We start from the raw sequence: 24,679 nt of genomic DNA on the forward strand, positions 1-24,679 counted from the left end.
TTATTTATATAAGCATTATTCAGGATTGTTGACAGCTTTTCCCTTAGTGTCCCCTAAAAGAATTTTCTAATGTCTTACACCTGCTCATTACCTTAGTGACTGGCAATTCCTTGGATTTCGATTCAAATAGATGCTCCAGTTTGGATACATCTAACTTTACCGGCTCCAGGCGGGTCCAGAGGGGTTCTCTGCATCGCTTGTGGTTTTTGTATTGCCAATCAATCGGTCGGACTTCATTCCAGAATAGCCTGATAGTTTTCTTCTTCTTGATAAATGTTGGCTCACTCCTGGACAGATGGGGTGACCCCATGGCTTGGTGAGGGCCAAAAGGTGGAGGTGGAGGTCTGGTCATTCCAGGTGTTGGAGGAGGAGGTGGGCAGTACAGTAAAGGTGGTGGAGGAGGGGGAGGCAAGCCCAGAAAAGAAAGCGGGGGAGGGGGCGGAGGAGGAAGTATTGAGTCTCTCGAATTAAGTAAGTTCTCCATGTCCAACACATCCACATCGTCATCCTCCTCCAAGTCTGTGAAGTCTATATCTTTGATCTTTAGCTCCCTCGGATTGGCCATGAGTTGATCCCAAATGTAATCGGATTCTTTTTTTGGCTGTGCAGTCACTTTATCCACAGGCTTCGCATTCACTTCAGAATCAGACAGTGGGTGCCCTTTACCCAGCTCCCCGCTGTTAAATTTGTCAGTAAAAGCTTTCACACTGCCATGGTTCTCCAGATGGTCAATCTCCATTTTTTTCACTTTGTCCTCACAAGCCTGCTTGCTGGCTTGGAGAATGCTGATGCGGCTGGCCAGAGTGGCCAGGGACTCTTGTTTCTCCTCCTCTTTTCTCTCGAGCTCTGTTTCCTCGCCATCGTCTGTCTTTTTGTTCTGCGCATACAACATGTCCAGCATGAACCGTTTGTTATTGAGAATGTTGCTGCACTGCTCATTTACACTGACTTCCTTAATGCTTTGCGTCCATTTACCTGTTGTCCAAATTTAAAAAAAAGACAGGAGTGTTAGAATTCAGCAGAGATCTTTAGTGACTTTCCCATAAAGTGGAGCGAGAAATCCAACTGTTTCCTAATCCAATGTGAAGCTAGCACATTAAGCTGAATATAAGTGAAGCCAATTTGTTTTGATTTCTTTACTGTAGGAATCATTGGAATTCTTAACCTCTTCTTTTTCCAGGAGTGTAATCCATTGTCTTAAGCTACATTATAAATCTATTGTATTTTAAAAAGAAAATAATAAGTTACAGCAATGCATTAACAAAGGAATGGTGAGAGAGTCCAGCTGTTGAGAGTTCTCAGACGTGCAGGCTTGGAGACAGCTATATCTTGCATATAATAAAAAAAGAAACAGAACTAGTAGAAATTAGTATTAAGTATTTTACTGTTCCCTGGGTGACAAATTATTTCGCAATTAAATTTTAGCATCACACTCCTTTAATCTCAATGTGGCTTTGTAGTCTTTCAAATAAAATGGACGCTTTAAGTTGATAATGATATGGTATAGAAGAAAAACTCCCCCTGGGTTTCTGTGCAAGTGCAGAGAACATTGTATCATAAGTACATTGAATTACTCGTTCCTTTAAACTTTGTAAAGTGTTTGCATTTATACGGGGGTTGATCATAACAAAAATATTTTTATGGCCATTGCAAGGATTACCGAATGCATTGAAAACACACTAAGATCATCGGAGGCACATTGATTTCTACATTGGTGGATTCATCAAGTATTTTACATGTTTTGCATATGTAACCCTTCCCACCTATGGGAATTCTGGTTGGAGTCCATACCAGACTGACAGAATTCTTTTTTTTAAAACAAGAGTGTGGTGGAATCACATAAGTGAGCCCAGGCAACTTCAATCCCATTCCTGGTAGACAGGATACTACAGAACTAAATGACACACAACTTGAAATGAATAGATCCCAAATTGTGTCTCATTTAGTTCTATGGCGTTTAAATATTAAGTGGGGAGGAAGACTTATTATTTATGTAGCCCACTTGCTTCAGAAAACATTGTAGTACTTCTCAGCTGCTATAACTGGTTGCATATGCTTCTTCCATCAGCTATCAGAAACTGCCTTCAGCTGTGCTTCTGAATTGCTATCCTTAATGGATGGACTCCATGCTGTGACTGCTCTTTTGAACCACACAGGTTGCTGGATTGCATTGAGTAACTGCACGAGATGCAGTGTTACTGAGTACGCATCATATAGAGGAGAAACAAATAGAATGAGATATTCCCTCCCTACAAGAAGGGTGCAAATCAAGATGTTTTTGTGCACCCTATAGATTCTCTGACTTGCCCAGTGATTTTTATTAGGAAAATGACAATGTACACACAGACTTAAAGTATGAAGGCACAATAAGGGACACAAACTGCAGTGAGTGAACATTAATCACTGACAGCTCACAACCTCCTCATTTCAAATACTCTATTTCCAAGGGAAATGAATGATGGCAGAGGCTGCGGTGCCAGTACAAGTAGCATGAGGCACATCAGCTGATCTGGCAAGGTCAGAAGTAATGAGAGTAATTAATCCATGAACTGAAGCAACATGGAGAGCACCTAATTCTGCAATATTGATGACTTTGAACACCACTTATCAAATTGCCTCATACACAATTTCATTTTATTCTGCCTTGAGTCTACATTTTTGGCACACTCTGGTCAATTGCATTTGCACCCCTTCTAATTACTTCACCAAATGTGCTGCACAAGTCTGCAAATAATACTCTTTTGCGGTCTAACTAATGTGCCAAAGTTTTAGCACAACCTCTTTGCTTATGTATCGGATGTCTTCAATTTTGAATGATGTGAAGGTGCCGGTATTGGACTGGGGGGGGGGGGGGGGGGGAGAGACAGAGTCAGAAGTCAAACGGCATCAGGTTATAGTCTAACAGGTTTATTTGAAGTCGCAAGCTTTTGGAAGATCGCACTGCTCCGAAAGCTTGTGATTTCAAATAAAACCTGTTGGACTATAACCTGTTGCGTTTGAGCTTGTGATGTCTGACATTGAATTATGAAGTCGATGATCCCAAAAATTTTTTTCGCAGCCTGCTCAGCTTACCCTCCCACTACAACTGAGGGAGGGAACTGTATTTCTCCCTTCCACTCCTCTTGGGGCTTTCACCTCCCTAGATGCTACGAAACTGAATTATTGTTTTTGACACATTAGTATAGATTTAGATTAGATTACTTAGTGTGGAAACAGGCCCTTCGGCCCAACAAGTCCACACCGACCCGCCGAAGCGCAACCCACCCAGACCCATTCCCCTACATTTACCCCTGCACCTAACACTACGGGCAATTTAGCATGGCCAATTCACCTGACCTGCACATTTTTGGACTGTGGGAGGAAACCGGACCACCTGGAGGAAACCCACGCAGACACGGGAAGAATGTGCAAACTCTACACAGTCAGTCGGCTGAGGCGGGAATTGAACCCGGTTCTCTGGTGCTGTGAGGCAGCAGTGCTAACCACGGTCAGGATCAAAACCACTGATTTGTCATTTAGGACCCTTAGCCTGTTCAATCGTTAGAATAAACACAGGTTTCATACATTTAGTTGGAAGAAAAAGAGAGAGATTAACAGAATCAACACAAAGAAAACATTAACATCACGATGTATCCTTCAGAAAATGTTTACTCTGTACGGGAAACTTGCACGTTACTCACAGCTACTAATCTGATTCAATGAAAGCTGGTATATAATTATGTTGAGGCATATTCTGTGTGGTGCAGCATAGTAAGTTATCTATTTTAGTACAACACAGCAACCTGCAATTACTAATTGTTGCCCAGAACTGTTTAACACAGTGCAGTAGTATGACAGATGCACAGAAAATGTGGTTGTTACCAGTCTCATTGTCGCTGGTTAGTTTGTCTTCCCTTTCTTCTCTTTCTAAAGTGCTGCTGGCTGATGAGATGCTGGACGCTGAGCAGTTATCTTTCTCATTCACTTCTTCATTCTGCCTCTCCTTCTCGCTCAGGATTGCATTTTCTTCAGGCTCACGGTCAGCTCCCTGCTGAGTCTCCAGCTCTGAAGGTCCCGACTCAGTGACCACCTCGGTTTCTCGTTCGATTTCTGATTCAGGCTCTGGTTCAGGCTCAGGATCAGGCTCCGGCTCTTGCTCACTGGCAGAGACTAACAGGAACAGAAGGAGGAGGGATTCTTAGATACTGTTAAAGCCACATTACTTCACAATGTCAGTTTTGTATGTTTCAGCATCTGTTTTACTGCCACAAGAGAAAGGAAACTATCAGTTTTTCTCTGCAAAGGCCGTGCTCTTTAAAAGTATTTTCTAATTAACGGAAAGCATTAACCTCAAAACCTTTGGAACTATCAAGCATGACTTGTTGGAAATGAGACTAACCAAAGCTGCTGATAAAGGCAAACTCTTTTAATATCTCTTTCTTGAGTGTGCAAGACAGATCCCAATGAATTTGCAACCTGCTTCACTGTCAACTAGCTCTGTAATAGCATTAGTGTTTACAGATCAATATTTTGATTACAAAGTTTTGTCACTTACTTTCCTGTTGTGGTGAATTAACTTTTCCTTTTTTTTTAAAAAACCTGTTTTTCAAAATGTTCAGGCCCACTTGCAGCCCAGTTCCCAAACCACCCTCGATATCATAAAAGCACCATTCAGTCACAGGTCCTTCGCCTGTTGCGCAAACCCCCCACATGGGTTCCGAGATTCTAAATCCAATGTGCGTGGGACTGTGGCACAAACCTTCAACTTGCTATCTGCGCACAATGTAATGAAACTCTGTGTCAGTTAACCTTTTGCACTTGCGGCTCCATTAACACCGGATGAATGTTGCACGCGATGGATACAATTTTCTTTCTGGCACAGTTTAGCTGATGAACGTTCTTATCAAGGACAGCAGGAATGGTTTTGTTACTGTGACTGATAAGAACAGAAATGAACAATTTTTCCTTTATAACGTGATAAATTGTGTGTAAAATCCCAACTTCACTGCACACACCTGGCAATGGGTCTCCAGTGCATTGTCCTCAAATAGACGGGTGAAGTGCAGCTCTCAGTCCACACAGGACAGATTTACAACTTCTCATACCCATAGGGAGCAGACCAGTCGCTCCTGCAACTCTTCCTAACTGGAGGTTAAAGAATTGCAACAGATCAACTTCTGGGAGCAGGAATACTAACAACTCGCTAATAGTTTCTCCTGCTATGACTGGGAAGATTGTGGCTTTGCAAGTCCCTATTGTTCCACCCATTGTACACAGGAAGGGCTACATAGTTGATTGCAGTTACAGTTTGGAGACTGCAGGATGGACTGAACTCACATTGCAGATGTGTTTGTTCTCCTCAGTGCCTGACAAGTTAAATTTGTTAATTTCAATTTAAAAAAACCTCTTATACATCACCGGGTCCTGTTAAAAAACACAAAGGACCTTGTGTTAAATTATCTTTGACCCATTAATCTGATCCCATTCCCTTACCCTGTTCTGAAGATGTTCACTCAGTATGCACATATAAACATAACAAGGAGAGATTGTGACTTGAGCAGGAACTTTTACTGACTATTTGTCTTTTCTAACTAACCTAAATGAATCGCTGATATAAAGGACAAAAATCAAAGTTGTAAAACTGGAAGAACTGCAGAGGCTGTAAATCTGAAACGAAAACAGGAAACGTTGGAAAATCTCAGCAGGTCTAGCAGCATCTGTGGAGAGAAAACAGGGTTTAATGTTTCGGGTCCGGTGACCCTTCTTCATAACTGGGAGCAAGAATGCTAACAACGCCCTAATAGTTTCTCCTGCCTGTGACTGCAGAGATTGTGGCTTTGCAAGCCCTTATCCTTCCAGTCGTTGTACACGGGAAGGGCTACATATTGGATTTTAATTTTACTGGAGCTGAAATGTTCACCCCAGATCAAAGCTGAGACCTTCTTGGTCCGTATGAGTAACTACACATTGAACTCAGAGTCATAGAGATGGATAGCATGGAAACAGACCCTTTGATCCAATTCATCTTGCTGCATTGTCCATGAAAAAAAGAGACAGAGAAAATTGTCAGGATGCTCTTACTTTGAACACTTCTGTGCCACAGACTCAACACAAGACAATGTAGACTGCTGACTGAACCATCAATGAGGCAGGGTAACAACGACTGAACTCCCTGCTGTTTCTTCCCCATAAACACAGGTATTTACTTACTCCCAGATGGAGATAACCTGAACTTTTATGCTGCATTTCATAAGGCAATCTATTCTGTGGAAACACAGCACCACTGACATGGATGCATTCAACAAAATTTACAATGCACCACTTACAAAGCCTTGTCAAGACTTTATTAACTGACAGGTTGCCAATATGATGAGAAAAAGGAGTTGCCAGAAGATTCTTCTGCAGGCTGATGTTACATTCTACTATTAGATTCAGAAACAATTTGGTTCATCAACAATCCAGTGATAGATAAATATCAAGTCAGGAGATTTGGAAACACAACTTAAAACAATGCAATTGATGATATAATAATGTTTACATTTTATTATGAAAAATTTTCATGGTTGTCAAATCTGTTCTTTGAGACATTCTTTCTGTCGATAGTCACAACCCCTAAAAACCATATGCAATCTTTCCACAAGAGTGATATTCAACTTTCTAACAATTACATGGAGGAGGTGCTGGTGTTAGATTAGGGTGGACAAAGTTAAAACAAGCCACACCAGGTTATAGTCAAACAGGTTTATTTGGAAACACTAGCTTCCGTAGCAGTGCTCCTTCATCAGGTGGTTGTGAAGTATAAGATCATAAGACACAGAATTTACAGCAAATGTTTACAGCATGATTACAGCAGATTCTTATATGGATTCATGCAGCTTTCAAGCAAAATAAAATGTAATTCTGCAAACAAATTCACCACACAAACTTTTTTGCATGTGCATGTGGGTGTGTATTGGTGTGGGGGGGATGGTTATGAGTGTCTGTGACAGGGTGTGTGTATGTGTGTGAGAGTAAAGGAGTATAAGTCTGTTAGAGTGCATGGGAGTGTATGTGTGAGCATATGAAAGAGGGCTTGTGTATGACAGAAGGTCAGCATGTGTGGGATAAACATCCGAGAAATTGGTAGATTTGGGCACAGTTACAACTTTAAAAGACATTTGGATAAGTACATGAACAGGAAAGGTTTGGAGGGATGTGGGCCAGGAGCAGGCAGGTGGGAATAGTTTAATTGGGATTATGTTCAGCATGGACTGGTCGAACTGAAGGGTCTGTTTCCCTGTGTATAACTCTGAACATTTAATCATCCCATTTTTAACAAAACTGAGGGACATGAGACATTTGGTTATTAATTTTTCCACTAACTAAAGTGATTCTTTGGCGACTGGGGCGTTCCTAAGGAGTCGATAAAATGACTGAATATTTTTGTACACTTATTCAAAATAAAGTTACAATTTGGAAAAGGGTGCAAAATAATCCGGCAATAATTGGCTCAGATTTTGCTGTTGGCAACAATAGAAAGGTACTCATTGTTCATTAAAGTAAAAGCAATCTGCAGAATGTCCGGGGCTTTGGGTTGTGATTTATGGTCATCAGGCGTACAATAAAGTTATCCCGATTTATTCCCAAGAAAACAGTGTACTAAATGAAAGCAAGGTAAACAAAAATGATCTTACGTAAGAAAACTCTTAACAAGATTGGGTGCTGCAAGGATTCATGTGGTTAGTGGTCGGCACAGTAGCACAGTGGTTAGCACTGCTGCCTCACAGCGCCAGAGACCCGGGTTCAATTCCCGCATCAGGCAACTGTCTGTGTGGAGTTTGCACATTCTCCCAGTGTCTGGGTGGGTTTCCTCTGGGTGCTCTGGTTTCCTCCCAGTCCAAAAATGTGTAGGCTAGGTGAATTGGCCATGCTAAATTGCCCGTAGTGTTAGGTGAGGGGGTAAATGTAGGGGAGTGGGTATGGGTGGGTTGCTCTTCGGAGGGTCGGTGTGGACTTGTTGGGCCGAAGGGCCTGTTTGCACACTAAGTAGTCTAAGTTTAAGTCACCATGGGGTCTACCCTGTGGTTGAGTTCCTTGACCCATGAAAGCCACCAGAGCTGGAGAGAAATGGCCATTTCTGACCTCAAAGCACCCATCAGAGACTTGGGATCATTGTGGGGGAGGGGGCCAGACTAATAAAGGGGAGTGAGGTTGTAATAGAGATTTTGAAGATGATATCATCAGGAGAGGAAGGTAGTGTGGTGCTGGGTAGCCAGAGGTATGCCAGGGGCTGGTTTTCAGCAGGCACCACACCCTCCGGTTCCCCTGAAACCTTTATCCTTTGAATCTTGGTGCCTTGAGCAGGTGCAGAGTACAGACCACAAGGGGAAGTCCCCGCCTCCTCTTTCACCTCACTTCAGGCGGCCATAAGTCAGGCTTCTGAGGTGAAGAGAAAACCTTGGGACTCCTATTTAATCTGAAGTGTCAGCAAGCTGCAGTGGTCGCAGGGATAATGGATGTCAACGAGCTCATGAATTAAACCGGCATCCCACCACTAACTGCTGAACGCCTGCGTCTTCCACTTCTGCCCACTGACTTCAATCACGAGGAGGTTTGCTACCACAGGGGAACACATGCAGGACCTCCCCCGTCTATCCAGAGGGCTCAGCTGCCATGCTCCCTTTGGCATTGGGCCACATTGTGCACAACCTTGTGCAATGTCTGGGTCAGGAGAATGACAGAGAAGGTGAAGTCACTGGCAGAGTATCCAATCCAGCAGGATCAAAATGGAAATCAACAGGAGATGTTAGGGCAAAGTCACCTCTCACTAGGAAAAGTGGGAATATTTCACCCGATGAAGGAGCGGTGCTCTGAAAGCTAGTGCTTCCAAATAAACCTGTTGGACTATAACCCGGTGTTGTGTGATTTTTAACTAACAACAGGGAGACAGTGTTGAGAAAATGTGGAGCTGGGGAAAGTACAGCAGTTCAGGCAACATCCGAGCAGCAGGAGAGTCAATGTTTCAGACAGGACCCTTCCTCAGGACTAGTTGGGAGCAGGAATGGGAGCTATCTTTCAAAAAGATTCCAAAGGCAATGCAAAGAACTACCACACTTATTTGTGTGGAGGGAAGGCTTTGCATGGCAAGAGTTTAATGACCTTACCATGCAAACAGTTGTACTTCTAAAAACCACAAGAAAGAGAGGAAGACAATGTTCTTCAGTACAGACAGCAACTAAAATACAGGAAGTCTGCCACTAGGATACCTGCCCCCAGCAGACTCCAACAACTTCAAACCTTTTATACACTTATGAAAACTGAAGGTTCTGGCACAAATGGCCAGCGGCACCATTTATTAATATAACCACAGGAGCAACCCACCAGTCTGTTCAGGCTCACCACCAAGCTGCACTGAAAACTGGCATCATGACTGTCACCTTTACTTGCTAAAGTTCCTTATATGAAAGTTGCTTTAAGTGAAAATCATTCAACAGCACTCTGGGAATCCTTCATTAGAAATGCAACAAGATGCCTCTTCAACCAACTATATTTAAGATATTTTCCTGAAGGATACAGAGTAAACTAAGTATGTTTAATTCCACAGGACAAAACAAGGAGGAAAGTAAAGGTGAGATGAGCAGAGATTAGAAGGGTCAGAGTGTTCAAAAAGTTATTCACTTTTCCAAAAATCTCCAATAATTAAAACAATAATTGTGGGCGGCACGGTGGCACAGTGGTTAGCTCTGCTGCCTCACAGCGCCAGAGACCTGGGTTCAATTCCCGCCTCAGGCGACTGACTGTGTGGAGTTTGCACGTTCTCCCCGTGTCTGCGTGGGTTTCCTCCGGGTGCTCCGGTTTCCTCCCACAATCCAAAGATGTGCAGGTCAGGTGAATTGGCCATGCTAAATTGCCTGTAGTGTTAGGTAAGGGGTAAATGTAGGGGTATGGGTGGGTTACGCTTCGGCAGGTCGGTGTGGACTTGTTGGGCCGAGGGGCCTGTTTCCACACTGTAATCTAATCTAATCTAATCTAATCTAATCTAATCTAAAAAATGACACTCCAAGCCTGTAAATGTTTTGGTCAGTAAGTTAATATTTATCATAGCTTATCATAAATTTCCGCTACATTTATATATCTAGTGCAAAGGTATCATGGATTTGATAGTCAAAGCTCCGAGGTACTGGTGCAGTGAACCCGTGGAGGAGCAGGATTGTTCTGATTGGAACGCCCTGATCTCTGCATCTTTGGATACCTGAAACTGTCGGATTTAAACAATAACAATTGAGAGTATCAATAGCTTTACCATTACATTGTCTACTGTATCTGGTCCACTATGACACAATTATGTGGCCAATCCAATGGATTAGCTTTTGTTTTGCTCCTAACATAATGCTTGCAACAGATGCTTTACAAAGTCCCAGGGCAGCTTCCAATACTTACAATCCACAGAAATCAAGCATAATTGGACAGAACACATTACACATGCATCAGGGAATTAAAACTTTTAAGGTTCCACCCACAAACCACTCTTGCTCTTGTCAATGTCATCTGGAGCTATATGTCTGTGCAATTACCTTGTGTTCTTTACTAATTAATTACATTTATTCCCATGTCCATGTGTATGAGCGTACATATATACATACTATTTTGTGATGCAGGAGACTGCAGAAAGGGTTACTGTTGTTAATGAGGAGTTCTTCATAGTTTTTATTGACTGCTACAAGGTTCAGCTGAAGGAAAGCGGGGGAGCATGGGTGGCGGGGGGGGGGGGGGGGGGGAGGTGGAAACAGGAATGGGAGATGTCTTTTAAAAAGATTCCAAAGGCATCGGAAAGGACTACCACTTATTTCAGTGTGGAGGGAAGGCTTTGCACGGTAAGAGTTTAATGATCTTACCATACAAATAGTTGTACTTCTAAAAACCACAAGAGAGAGGAACACAGTGTTTTTCGGTACAGACTGCAACTAGAATACAGGAAATCTGCCACTAGGATACCTGCCCCCAGCAGACTCCAAAAACTCCAAGCCTTTTGTACACTTACAAAAACTGAAGGTTCTGGCACAATTGCCCAGCGGCAGAATTTATTAATCTCTTCATCAGGTAATTATGTCTGATGGCTAGTGTTCAACTTGATCTATTTTATAAACTGACCCATACGTATATTAAATTGCTTGCATTAATTTCAGGCTAAGTGAAAACAGATTCTCTTCGAGCTGGTGCAGACGCGAAGTCTGCTTCACATACAGCCCATGCTGCAGAAAGAAAAAAAATATCATTCCAACGTGTTGGATGTATAAAGCACAAGTAGCTCAATTCTCTGGCACACTGGTCACCTGAAGAAAACAGCGTTAAGATAAACAGCTGCATAATTAAACTAGAGCTCCACAGCATGCGACAAGCTTTCAAATTCATTTCACTCACTCACCCACCTGGTAATTCCTTACCCTAGAGTGACAAGTCTGCAGCAATGCCACACTGGACTGTTAGAATTTATCATAACTCCACAGCCAGGACTGAGGGCAGCTACCAGTTCTGTGACTGGAATCTGGAGTTCATTATGGCAACTTGATTTTTATATACATCTTAAATCTTAGATTATAGGGTAGAAGTCCCGATCAATGCTGAATGTACTTTTTGTATATTCCTGCTTGTGCCATTTTTGTACCAATGTATCTGGTAGTCTACTTTACAGGTTAACCAGAAATTCTTTACATTTTTGCATTGTGTAAACATTGAATAAAAATGCAGCTGTGCTGTAGTCTCGCAATAACCAAGACAAACTGATTGAAAGACTGGGAGAGGTGCCCGGAAACTTTGAACTGGATCTCAAACTTTAGCTCAGCAATTGCTTCACAGTTGGCCCCCTTTCCACTTAGTTATAACTCAACTTCCATCTTCAAACATATCAAATGTTTAGAGGTGGACACTCTCTGCAAGATGGGCAAAATCAGAAGGTCTGGTTCAGAACTTGCAGTAATTTTCCAACTTTGGGAACAATGTTCGAGGCAACAGCCTGTTAAAAGGACAGGCAGAGTAGCTAAAGCAACCTTGGCACTTAGCAGGGGGCAAAATGGACACAGGCTCTCTGTACATTGACATGGAAGGGAATGGGGGAGGACCTCATGGGCTGTTTGGAGTGAACACTGTCGGAGGTTGTGGGGGCAGGAAGTTGGCTGGGCAGAACATGGTATCACAGTAGAGACAGCAACTCATTTCGATTGGATCAATTACAATGATCCCTGGGAAACTCCACCTCCAAAATTTTAATTATGTTGTCCATCTAGCTGGATGTTTTGCATTATAAGGCTCCACCTGATACTCCAATAAATTTGATCAGTTATTTTATCATGTGGAATAGCTGATAAGATTCTAACATTTTCCAAACAAGTATTTCATTAAGATTTTGGAAGTTAATCCAACAATTCTCCTTGTATTTTTCTTCTGTGCCTTAGAGTCTGTGGCTGTTCAGGTTCATGGAGGAAGAGGGAAAGCCAGTGTGCAAACTTTATGGGCTGTCACAATCAGGCTGACTCACTAAACCAAATAAAAACCGAAAGAACTATGGATGCTGCAAATCAGAAGCAAACAAAAATTGTTGGAAAAGCTCAGCAGGTCTGGCACCACTGTGAGGAGAAATCAGAATTAATATCTTGGTTCCGGTGACCCTTCCTCAGAAGACCCTCTTCGTAGAGGGAGGGTCACCACAGCCGAAACGTTAACTGATTTCTCCTCACAGACATCGTCAGACCTACCGAGCTTTTCCAACAACTTCTGATTCACTGTACCAACTGGTCTTTTTCTCTTTAGGGATAGATACTTGCCAATTAAGGTGAATTTGTGAGCAATATAAGAATAGCAGTGTCATAAGTGGGATCATTGTGAAGTCCCAGCAACATCCACACTGCAGGGTAGTAACAACAACACCAGGTTCCATTTCGGAGTTTTGGAAAATTCTCATCTGGATTGGCTGATGGCAAAGGACCCATTAACAAGCACAAAGTTAAAGAAAATAGCAAATGTGATAACTTGTACTGTTTTGACTGGAACTGGCACAGTTGTGTACAATATTGTTCTTTCACCATTGGACCGTGAATTTGAATCCAGCCCAGGTTGATCATCTCCCTTTTCTGCTGGCTATTGCAATCCTGAGTTAAACATATCTGCAAAGGCCTAGCCTAGTGAGAATAGGCCCCAGCACAAAATTAACCCAGAATATGGCAGAATTGGGCAATTTCCATGAACTTGTACTCCAGGTAGACAGCCGCTCTTCAAGGAAACACATGCTATAGTCACATCTTTAATCCATACTCCAGTTCACCTGGCTCCTCTTCTGATGAAGATCTGGTGAACTGATCTTTTTAATCCAAATCAAACAGGATATAGGAGACAGTTGCTGTAAGGAAATTAAACAGTACAATCATGTAGCTGGGCCAAGTACCTGAACTTAATGCTGAGGCTGACTAATAACAGACCTCTTTCAAACATAACGCAGATTAAATCTAATTGGGGAATATTTGATAGTATCAGAGGACAATATTGTTTTCTTCCATACAATCGTCGTGTTATGTTTTGCACATTGAAATATTCACAGAAACCTAAAAAGACACAGGATCAGGAATAGGCCATTTGAACCTGCTCTGCCTTTCAATATGATCATGGCTGATCATCAAGCTCAATGCCCTAACCCTAACCCAATGGGCGGCATGGTGGCATAGTGGTTATCACTGCTGCCTCACAGCGCCAGAGACCTGGGTTCAATTCCCGCCTCAGGCGACTGACTGTGTGGAGTTTGCACATTCTCCCCGTGTCTGCGTGGGTTTCCTCCAGGTGCTCCGGTTTCCTCCCACAGTCCAAAGATGTGCAGGTCAGGTGAATTGGCCATGCTAAATTGCCCGTAGTGTTAGGTAAGGGGTAAATGTAGGGGTATGGGTGGGTTGCGCTTCGGCGGGGCGGTGTGGACTTGTTGGGCCGAAGGGCCTGTTTCCACACTGTAAGTAATCTAATCTAATCTAATCTAATCTAATCTAATCTAATCTAATCTAATCTAATCCATCCTCCCATATCTCTTTAGCCACAAAATATATATCTACCTTCTTGAAAATACAATGTTTTGGCCTCAAATATTTTCTGTGGTATTGAGTTCCATCACTCTCTAGCCTAAGAGATTTCCCGTCATCATCTCAGTCCTACACAGTTTCACTCTTGGTTCTTAAACAATGACCTCTGGTTCTGGATTCCCCACCATCGGGAACATCCTTCCTGCATCTAACCTGTCCAGTTCTGGGAGACATTTATGCACTTCTATGAGATCCCCTTAATTTTTCTAAACTCCAGTGATCCTAATGACTTATTACTCTTCATACATCAGTTCCTCCAATGTAGTAATCAGCTTGGTAACCTTCGCTGCACTCTCTCTACAGTAAGAGCAACTTCCTCAGATTAGGAGACCAAAACTGCATCACAATATTCCAAGTGTGGCCTCACCAGTGCCCTGTATAATTGTGGCGAGATAACCTTGTTGATGTACTTGAATTCTCACACTTCAACATACAATTTGCCTTCTTTATCACCTGTTGCACATGGGCACTGGTGCACAATGATACCCAGGTCATAATGAACATTCTCCCCTCTAAATTTATAGCCAAAGAATAATCCACCTTGCTACTTCTGCTTCCAAAGTGGATAACCTCACATTTACCCACATTATTACTGCATTTGCCATACATTTGCCTACTGAGTCAGCCTGTCCAAATCAGGCTGCAGCATCTCCGCATCCTCCTCACAGCTCACCTCTCCACCTAGCTTTGTCTGATCTGCAACGTTTGGACAGTTCCCTCATCTAAATCATTAACATAGATTGTGAGTAATGTTCCCTATGGCAACCCACTAGTTACTGCCAGCCATTCAGAAAAAGACCCATTTATTCCTAATGTTTCCTATCTGTTAACCAGTTTTCTATCCATCTCCACACACTATCCCTAATCCCATGCACTTTAATTTTACATATTGAATCTCTTTGTCGTAAGTCCAAATAAACCATATCGTTTGCTTCCTCAATCAACTCAAGAACTCCAGTAGATTTGTCAAGCATGATTTTCGTTTTGTAAATCTATGTTGACTATGCTCAATTCTACCACTGTTTTCTAAGTGATCTGCTGTGAAATCCTTGCTATCGGACTCTAACATCTCTTGGTGTCCTAGATAAGGTGGTGGTGAGCCTTCTATTTACAAAGCTAGAGCTTGATGCAAGTATTCTCACAGTTGTATTAGATAGGGTGTTTCAACTTAACAATGACAAAAAATATATAATTGCAAGTAGGATGGATTGGCATTGATTCATCTGCTTCTGTTATCCTTCTCAGTGGTAGAAGTTAGAGACTTAGAAGATGCTGCTGAATAATCTTATAAGTGTTACTGCAATACAACCTTCAAATTGCAGCCACTGAATGAAGTGATGGAGGGAGGATCAATCAAGCAAATTGCCCTGTCCTTGATGGAATGAATTCATGAGTACTGTGGGAGCTGGATCCATGCAAGAAGCTAGACAGTATTCTAATACACCCCGACATTGTAGCTGGCAAAGGGACCTTGGGAGTCAGGAGATGAGTCAGCCAATGTTCAAATTGTTTTGGTAGCCACATGTGTCTGGTCCAGTTGAATATTTGGTTAATGGCACCTCCTAGGATAATGGTGACAGGGAATTTGGCAATGACAATGCCATTAAATGTCAAGTGCAGATAGTTTGCCTCTACCTTGATGAAGAAGGTCATTGTGTGCCTAACTTCGATGGCTTTCTTTTTCAGATTTTCTAGAACATTGCCACTGACAGCTTGGAATTCTGAATGAAGTCCCCAATAACCACAATCATCTGGCATTTCATTGAACATCTGAGTACAGAAACATTATTTCAGCTTGCAGGACAAAGCTTTCAAGCTTTTATTCTTGTAAAAATATTTTCTCTCAGCTATTGACTAATATTAATTCTAATAATAGAGATAATGTATAAAATTCTAATAATGTTCATTCTTGTTTTGCTTAGTACTGGCAACTTACAAGGTTAGATCTTTGTTATTCGACTGCTATTAAAGTTCCTAAGGGGTTCATAGCAAGCAAGTTTCTTAAATTCGAGCATACGGTCATCCATTTCTTGCAATTCACTGCAGTCAGATATTGTATCACTTCGGTTATGACATTTTATGAGCGAATGCTGCCATTGTGCAAAATATATTTAAACTCTTGACATCTCATTTTAAAGAAAACCATCACCTGCAATGATGAAAATGAATTATCCACCATCAGTCTTGTGAAACAGCCTGCTGTGCATTTGCAGTCCACACGAGGCGTTTAATTTGTGAAGACAAATAGCACTCCATTCACAAGTTATGGACTGTACAGAAATGAGAATGGCTCAAGTGTCTTGCAAATAATCGCTATATCCAGCATATCCAGACTTCTGGTGCTATATTTCAAGCCAAGTTATAATCCTGTTGTGTTTCATGGTTTAACTCTCTCTCTCCTGAAAATTCACTGCAGAGACTCTCATTGATTCCAAGGTCTAAGAAAACTATATTCAGCAATGAAACAGGAATTCTATGCAGGAAAAAAAACTTCATTCATATAGTGTCCCCTATGACTTCAGGGCATCCTAAAGCACCTTACAGTAAACTGAAGTTGTTTGAAATTGAAATCACTACTATACTGCAGGCAAGGGAACTAGTGAACTTGTACACAGCAAACTTCTACTAACAACATAAATATCCATTTACATGATCTACCATCAGAAATTGCTAGAAACACACGCAGATGAGACAGTGTCAGAGGAGAGCTCAAAGAACGGAGGAAACATAGGAATTGAAGAGGTTATGAGCAAGCCTACAACAGCATGTGGACAAATGGGCAAAGCTGTGGCAGACAGATTTTAATTCAAGCAAGTGTTATCTATTTTGGAATGAAGAGAGGATAGATTAAGGTTTTTTTTTTAAGAAGGCACCAAGTTAAATACAATGGCTGAAAAATAAGGTTTGAGGGTTCAGGTGCATAGCTCTTTAAATTGCCATGCGCAGCTTCAGAAAATATAGTCAAGACAGCTAACGAAACACTGGTGTCCATATCTAAAAGGGCTGGAGTACACAGATGCAGACATTATGCTGCTGTTATACAAAACACTAGTCAAACCCCACTTAGAGTACTGTGTGCAGACCTGGTCCCCACACCTCAGGATGGATGTTTTGGCCTTTAATACAGGTTTACAAGGATGATACCTGGACTTCAGGGGTTCAGTTAGGAGGATTGATTGGACAAATTAGATCTTTATTCTCTAGAAAGTAGAAGGTCAAGAGTGGCCTATCGAAGTCTTCAGGATATCAACAAGGACAGACAGGGTAAATAAAGATAAACTATTTCCACTACTTGAAGATTATAGAAGAGCAAGGACCTAACAATGAGGGCCAGGCCATTCAGGAATTATGTAAAAAGTACTTCTCCATACAAAGAGTAATGGAGGTTTGGAACTCTCTTCCTCAAATGGTGGTCAATGTCAATTTATATGTTAAATTTAAATCTGAGACTGACAAATCTTTATTAAGCATGATATCAATGGATGTGGCCCAAGGCAGGCATATAGAGTCAGGCCCCTGGTCAGCCATGATCTTATTGAATGGCGAAACAAGCTGAAGAAGCTGAATAGCCTACTCCTGTTCCTACGTTCCAAGCAGAAGGAAGGAAGGAGGAAAAATATAAGGCAAGGTCTGTGATAGGGTAGGAAAGATTATTTGACAAAAGATTTAAATCTAAAGAAGAATAAAGCAAAGAATGAACAGGTGAAGAGAAACTGAATAAGTTAAATAAAAAATAAGAAAACAAAAAAAGGAAGAAGCTACTGTCTAAACAATTGATCTCTGTTCTGTTTCATGTTTCACTGAATTGGCTTTTCTTATTTTTTCTTCACTTGTTCACTTTGCATTCAGACTTCTAATATCCAGTCGTTCACACATCAATTGGACATGTCTTTTGTTTCCTTATTAAGCTCTCTTTATGTCAACCTATCCCTAATTTATGAACATATACACTCAGGTATCTCTGCTCCTGCAGAGAATATTTGGAATATCCTTTAATTTACACCCTCAGTGCTTTGTTTCAAAGTGTATTATTCCCATGCCTTTTCACATTGATCATCTATTATCTATCCACCAACTATGGCAAATTGTCAATGCCCTTTTGAACTCCACACTGTGCTCCTAACCGTTTACATTTCTCCTAAGTTTTGTGCTGTTGACAAACTTTGCAATTGTCCTCTGCATTACAAGATCTAAATCGTTTACACATCAGGAAAACCAATGGCCTTAATTCTGACCCTGGGAACCTCAATACAAAACTTCCTCTAGCCTGAAAAATACTAAGTAATCATTACTCTCTGTTCTGACCTAAAAAGTTAATTCTGATTTCTCTCCACAGATGCTGCAAGTTCTGTTGTTTCTTCTGCTTTACAGCATCTCCAGTTTTTTTCGGCTTTTGATTACTCTCTATTCCCAATTACTGATCCAATTTTGCATCCATTTTGCTTCTGTGCTATTTATCATGTAACCTGTAACTTGCATCACAATCTGTGTATGTGGCACTGTATTGAATGCATTTTGAAATCACAGCACTTCAAACAGCCTTACCTTTATCTCTTATGTTATGCCTTTACCTTATGTTATCTCTTCAGAACACTCCAGTTTAGTCATAAGACCATAGAAATGGGAACAGGAGGCTGCCATTCAGCCCCTCGAGCCTGCTTTGCCATTCAATAGGATTATGATTGATCCATCATTCCTCACATCCACTTTGCTGTGTTTTCCCACTAACCACTGATGAAGAATCTATCTCAGCCTTAAATATAGTTAGACACAATTTTTACCCTTAACAAATTTATGCTGAATCTTTCAAATCAACACCATTTTTCAATGCATCTATCAATTATGCACTGAATAACTGTTTCTGGAACTTTGTCAGCTACTGAAGTTAAACTGACTGGTCCTCAATTGCTGAACCTACCTTTACAATTTTTTTTGAACAAGTGCATGATATTTACGATTCTCCAGTTTTGTGGCACCACCTTCAAATCCATGGAAGGCTGAAAGATCATTGCCAGTCCCTCTGCAATTTACATCTTCACTTCCTAAGTATCCTTGGAAGCATCTAACTGGTCCTGTTGCTGTATGAATTTTAAGCAGTACAGTTTATTCAACACCTCTGCTTTATCCATTTTAAACCCTTCTAGTATATGAGTTTCCTCCTAAGTCACAATGGCCTGGACAGCGTCTGACTCATAGTTAAAGACAGACGCAAAACATTAATTTTCAGCTATGCAGCTTGCTCCTTCTTTTGGTCTCTAATCAACCTTTTTCCTCTTTTCAATATGATTTTATGATCAATGTATTCAAAGACGTTGGGATTTCCCTTTGTTAAGTGTAAATCTTTTCCTTTAACATTATACCTCTGCTTCTCCAAAATACTTTTTTCACAACCCTTCTGAATATTCAGTGTTCAGTTTGGCTCCTTATATACTAACCTAAAAGTTGTTGCGTTTGTCAAATTGAAATGAAATGAATAAATGAATCACACACACAGCCTACTTTACTACAGGATTAATGGTTAGATGAGGACTGAATGATTAGAAAGATCACTGGTCTTAATGTTTCTGTGCTTTGCTGAATGCACGTGTGTGTAAATGGAGCATTGTAAACTCAGCCACGATAAAAAAACACTGTCAGAGTGTCAGATGAAGTTCTGTTCAAAACAGATCAGGTCATCAGATGTGATGATGTAACTGTCAGCTAAACAGGGAGTGCTTGATCACAGAATCATATTGTGTACTGATATTCTCCACAGTGCACAAAGAATCCACTCAGCCCATTAAGTCTGCATTGACCAAAGGGCATCGCATTGAGACCCACCCTGTCCCTTTAAATCCCACATTTCCCAGGGCTAATCCAATCAACCGTATCACCAAGCACAGTGGCACGGTGGTTGATTGGATGGCATAAAGGTGGTGACATGGAGACAGCAAGGATTGTAGATGCCGTAAGTTAGAGTCACCCTGTTGAAGGGTTTCAGCCCGAAATGTTGACTCTCCTGCTCATCAGGTGCTGTCTGACCTGCTGTGCTTTTCCAGCTTCACATGTATTGACTATAAAAGTGGTGACAGCCTGAGTAAGCTAAGGCAGAGGTCAAAGGTTTTTTTTGAAAAAAAGAGAGAGATAAACCTCTTTCTAGAGAAAACAAGCAAGTCTTAATGGATAACCTGCTACCTAACACCTTTCATATTTTCATTTTTAACTTGATTTCTACTTCCCGAGAGGTCAGATCAGGCTCTTGTTCACGATTGTAATTCAGTTAGAGTCTCACTAGATTATAAATAATGTACATAAACCCGAGAGACTGAATAAAGCCAACAAGTTACGCGAGGCTGTAACTTCCTTGATCATACAAACCCTAGTGGCAAGCTCTGATAATTAAGGTCACATTCAGTTGGCAAAGAATAGCAAATCAATAGAAAATGAAAGGGAGGACAATAAACACAGCCATTTATTTTGGATGCAACTTTCCTCTGTATTTTGATCAGAGGTTAATGCATTTTTAAGTTTAATGAAGCACTAAATCCAATACCATATCTTACTGAGCAAATGTAGCAACAAGATCATCCAATCTCCCCCATTAGAATGGAGTGGAATGTGCACACTGCCGCATTCACATTTGCACTATATGCTCACACTGTACAAAGCTCTCCTAATTGCATATTTAGCGCAGCTGTTTTATCATTTATAATAAATTGTTAATGATTCCTAAATCACTGCAAACACATTCTGCTCGAGAATACCGTCCCAGACACACTGAAGAATCAGTACACTTACAGCCTTTGCACTGTCTATGCCTGTTGCAATGATCCACAGGGCTCTCAGGTCTCAAATAGATCATCCCCTCTGCCTGGCTGATTTCTGGACTGCTGAAAACCCATTTGCACACACAGGCAGAAAGCAAGTGCTCTCTGGGTACTCACGTTCTGTAGGCTGCAGTGATTCGCACAGTGCAGATGGAGGCTCAGGCTCCTCTTGAGGCTTTGCAGGTGAGGGAGTCCTACAAGTCGTGACCGGGGAGGATGGAGCTGCAGGTGAACTCAGGCTGAGGGATAGGTCGCTCCGTGCCCGTGGCACTCGATTCCTGGCTTCCTTCTCATATTCCTCCGCCGCTAGTTTTTCCAGGTATTTATATCTGGAAAAGAAGCCCATGTAAGCTTCAGCTAGTAGTGCATTGCGTGCATTACACTGCAGACTCTCTCTCTCTCTCTCACTCTCACATCCCAAGCCAGAAATGCTGCCAAAATAAACGACTAAACCACACTGAGAGAAAATCGAAGGAAAGATTAAATAGCTGCAGCTCGGGTGTTACCTGCAGACAGACTGCAAGAAAGCTTAAGCACATCAATGGGGAGTTTTTGTTTAAAAAGTCAGTGGGGTCTCTTCCAGTCCTTTAAAGATCCTTGATGCAAAGTGACACAGAAGCTTTCACCACCTTCTAAACGTTGCCTCGCCTCCCTGAACCTGCATCCATTCCAACAATGTGGAACTTTACGTCATGTTGGGTCTAGTCATCAAAAGCTGCTTAGGAATAGAAAAATACATCTGTTTTGCATTTACTTGGACAGTGCTTCTGAACTGTTTATTGCTGTGTGCTACCAATCATACTCTTCAGACTTTTAAAACATTGGCATCAAGTATAAGTCCCGGCACTCCCAAGCCAGACATCTTTCGATTTATTTTTACTCAATTCTTTTTCCGATAAGCATTTGCACTAAAATTAAAGGCGTTTCTGTAAAATAGGTTGATTATAATCAACAGCACTGAAAAACACTCCAACAAAAAACAAAACAGGCCACAAATCCAGGATCACATTGGTAGCAATTCTCCCTGTGGCCAAAGTTCAAATTCAGCCCAGATGGATGGGGTAAAAAAAGACTTCACCACTTTGACAGCTGTCAAATCCTTAAGTCTAGATAGTCTGGAAGGTGAAACATCACTTGTTGATATTGAATGCCACTAAAATTTGCAAGAACAACAGAAGACATACTGTTTTTAAAAGACATGCCATTGGTATCTATGTATACAATGGCTATCCAAAACATAAGAAATTTCCTTTGCAAAAAGCAAGGTGATACCTGGGCAATAGAGAACTGGCCCCAGGGATGAGCAGAGACAGCTGGAGTCTGTAACTGGCAGTACCTGACACTGAATCCTGGTTTGGGTTCAGTGAATTTATAAGCAGGCAGGATTCAAAGACAACCATGTACCTGGCTTTGATAATAGTGAGTAACGGAGAATGGCACCCGATAAATTCCAAAGCAGGTCAGTGCATGTCAATTTACAAAGCAAGATGAAGATGGGTCAGATGGGTGCATTCTTAATAATGGAAAGGGGAGGGAACAATCACACAGTATGAGTGGAACATCTGCCCATCGCTTTGTTCATTAAACAACATTTCAAATTAGCAGAAGAAATTACACAGTATATTGCAGGAGTGTCAAATGTTTGAAACAGTAAGTTATAGTTTCTCAACGGTCAGAGCGGGGGGATGTTTAACGTGAGAGAATGGGGCAGGTGGGAGAACAGTCAAAGCTTGCTCAATAAGTTCAAGAGTTCCAAACTGCTTGCTGATTGATAGGCCTTCGATTCAAATATTAATGTCAAGATGTTCTTGCAGAGAGCTGACAGATGTGGTGGACTTCTCCTGTTCTAAAACCAGCTTATCATTCTGGAAAAGGGCCCCAGATCAGTAACCTTCAGTTCAGGCATATTATAGTCTGATATAATAATTAATGTTTAAGTTAATGGCAAATACTCAGTGGTCATTGCCACAACTGCAACTAGAATTCAAGAGTGTAGTTGACTGGTGGCAGAGATTGGTGATCTAATTTCTGACTTTCATTGCTTAAAGCTGGTTGTAATCTGGAGGTTAACCCTATATATTTTCTGTCAGTACCATGTTGCAATTAGAAGGTTTTTAAAATTATAATTCTTTGCATTTTATAGCTTTAAATTTAGGATAAATAAAGGTGGTAATGTGACTAGCTCTTGCAGAGTGTCTGAATACACATTTGGCTGGTTTGATTGTTAGAAATCAAAGGAGGGCTTAGATGGTCTTTCCTGAGAAGGTGGTACACAATACTTGTATTTGGAGACAACGCCAGCAGTCTTTGTGTTGGAATGAGTAGATCTCTGAATCTCCCAAAGTCCCACAAAGGCGTCAAAGATATTGGCTTGTAAACAGTGTGCTGCAGTTGGTCCATTTACTTCTAAGACGAGAGAGAGTTAGACTGTCATGTAGCTAGTTAGCCATTCTACCTGTATGCAAGGTTAATGTGTTTCAGGTAGCCATGGGGAAAAAGAGGGCACTGGATACCATTTTACAGATTAGGTTACAGGCTTCCTGAAAAAAAAAATCAACAAATCTCTCTGACTTTATGTACAGTGGCTGATCCAAGAAATTCTCCAATAAGTGAGGAAGGCACAACATGGTTCTTCTAAGTTGGTGAATGAAACAGGAAAATAAGACATCAAAAGCTGGGAGCAATCAGACAGCACTGATCCAACCCTTCGATCCAACCAGTTCATGCTGACCATAATCCCAAACTAAACGAGCCCCACCTGCCTGAGTTTGGAAAATATGCATTTATCCAAATATCTTTTAAACATTGTAACCGCACCCACATCCACTACTTCCTCAGAAAGTTCATCCCACACACAAACCTCTGTGTCAAAAAAAATTGCCTCGTCTTTTTAAAATCTTTCTCGTCCCACCTTAAAAATATGCTTCCTAGTCTTGAATTCTCCAACCAAGGGAAAATAAATCTGCCATTCAGCTTATCTATACCCCTCAATTTTATAAAGTGCTATAAGGTCACCCATCAACTTTCTTATGTTCCAGTGTAAAAAGCCCCAGCCTATCCAGCCTCCCCTCATAACTCAAACCCTCCAATCCTGTTGGGATTGCTTGTGAAAAAAAAACTCATTCCACAGTGTGTGCACTAAATACACAATAAGGCTGTTATTTTCTGTCATTAAAAGTCGCCTATGAAATAAAAATAGCTTTTTGTCATTTTAAAATAAAAATTAGAAGGTGGAATCTTGTCTCACTGTTCCAGCTAGAAGTTTCAAAGCAATTATTATCTATTGATCACAATACCTGCATGCACGCATCAGTCAAAGTGTCACTGTGTGATAGATCATCATTAATAAAGATGAATGGGATAAATGATAGGTTTAGTTAGTACAACGGTAAGAGCAGTGTGAGGGTTAGTCCTCAGCAGTTCCGAAGTCAGAAACGTTCACTCTTTGTGGCAGCCTAAAGCACAACCATGTTACAAAATTACACCGGCTTGGAATTTCCTTAGAAATGGACCAAAATCCCCAGTACACCTTTGGCAAAAATACGAGGGAGATTTTGTTATCACTTATCACAGCAATTTTTGGGACAGTTAGCTTAATACAATTCAACGTTTGATGCAATCAGGAGAGACAAAAGTGATTTGCCTTAGTCATTATTTGAATATCAAAAGAAGCTTCAAGTTATCGAATTTCAGAGGTATTCCTTAATCCAGTCAATGTGAAGGCATCCAGAGTAAACAGTTTTGGAATGACACTAGGATGTTAATCAAAAACAACCACAAAGATTATGGAAAAAATGT

The 24,679-nt window shown here is 41.2% G+C and overlaps 1 protein-coding gene across 12 annotated transcripts in view; it reads right to left on the reverse strand.

Moving 5' to 3' along the window:
- fhod3b (formin homology 2 domain containing 3b) overlaps positions 1 to 24,679 on the reverse strand; it is a 598,094-nt gene that overhangs the window by 84,943 nt on the left and 488,472 nt on the right. For all 12 annotated transcript variants that reach the window (XM_087978543.1, XM_043719366.2, XM_087978542.1 and 9 more), the window contains 3 exons: positions 20,999 to 21,210; positions 3,862 to 4,149; positions 92 to 975 (listed from right to left, as the gene is read on the reverse strand). In XM_087978543.1, the coding sequence (XP_087834669.1) occupies positions 92 to 975; positions 3,862 to 4,149; positions 20,999 to 21,210 (1,384 nt within the window). The remainder of the gene's footprint in view (positions 1 to 91; positions 976 to 3,861; positions 4,150 to 20,998; positions 21,211 to 24,679) is intronic.

Source organism: Chiloscyllium plagiosum, unplaced genomic scaffold, assembly GCF_037043375.1.
Source record: "Chiloscyllium plagiosum isolate Xiang-an unplaced genomic scaffold, Cpla_swu_hap1 HiC_scaffold_34, whole genome shotgun sequence".
NCBI lineage: Eukaryota > Metazoa > Chordata > Chondrichthyes > Orectolobiformes > Hemiscylliidae > Chiloscyllium > Chiloscyllium plagiosum.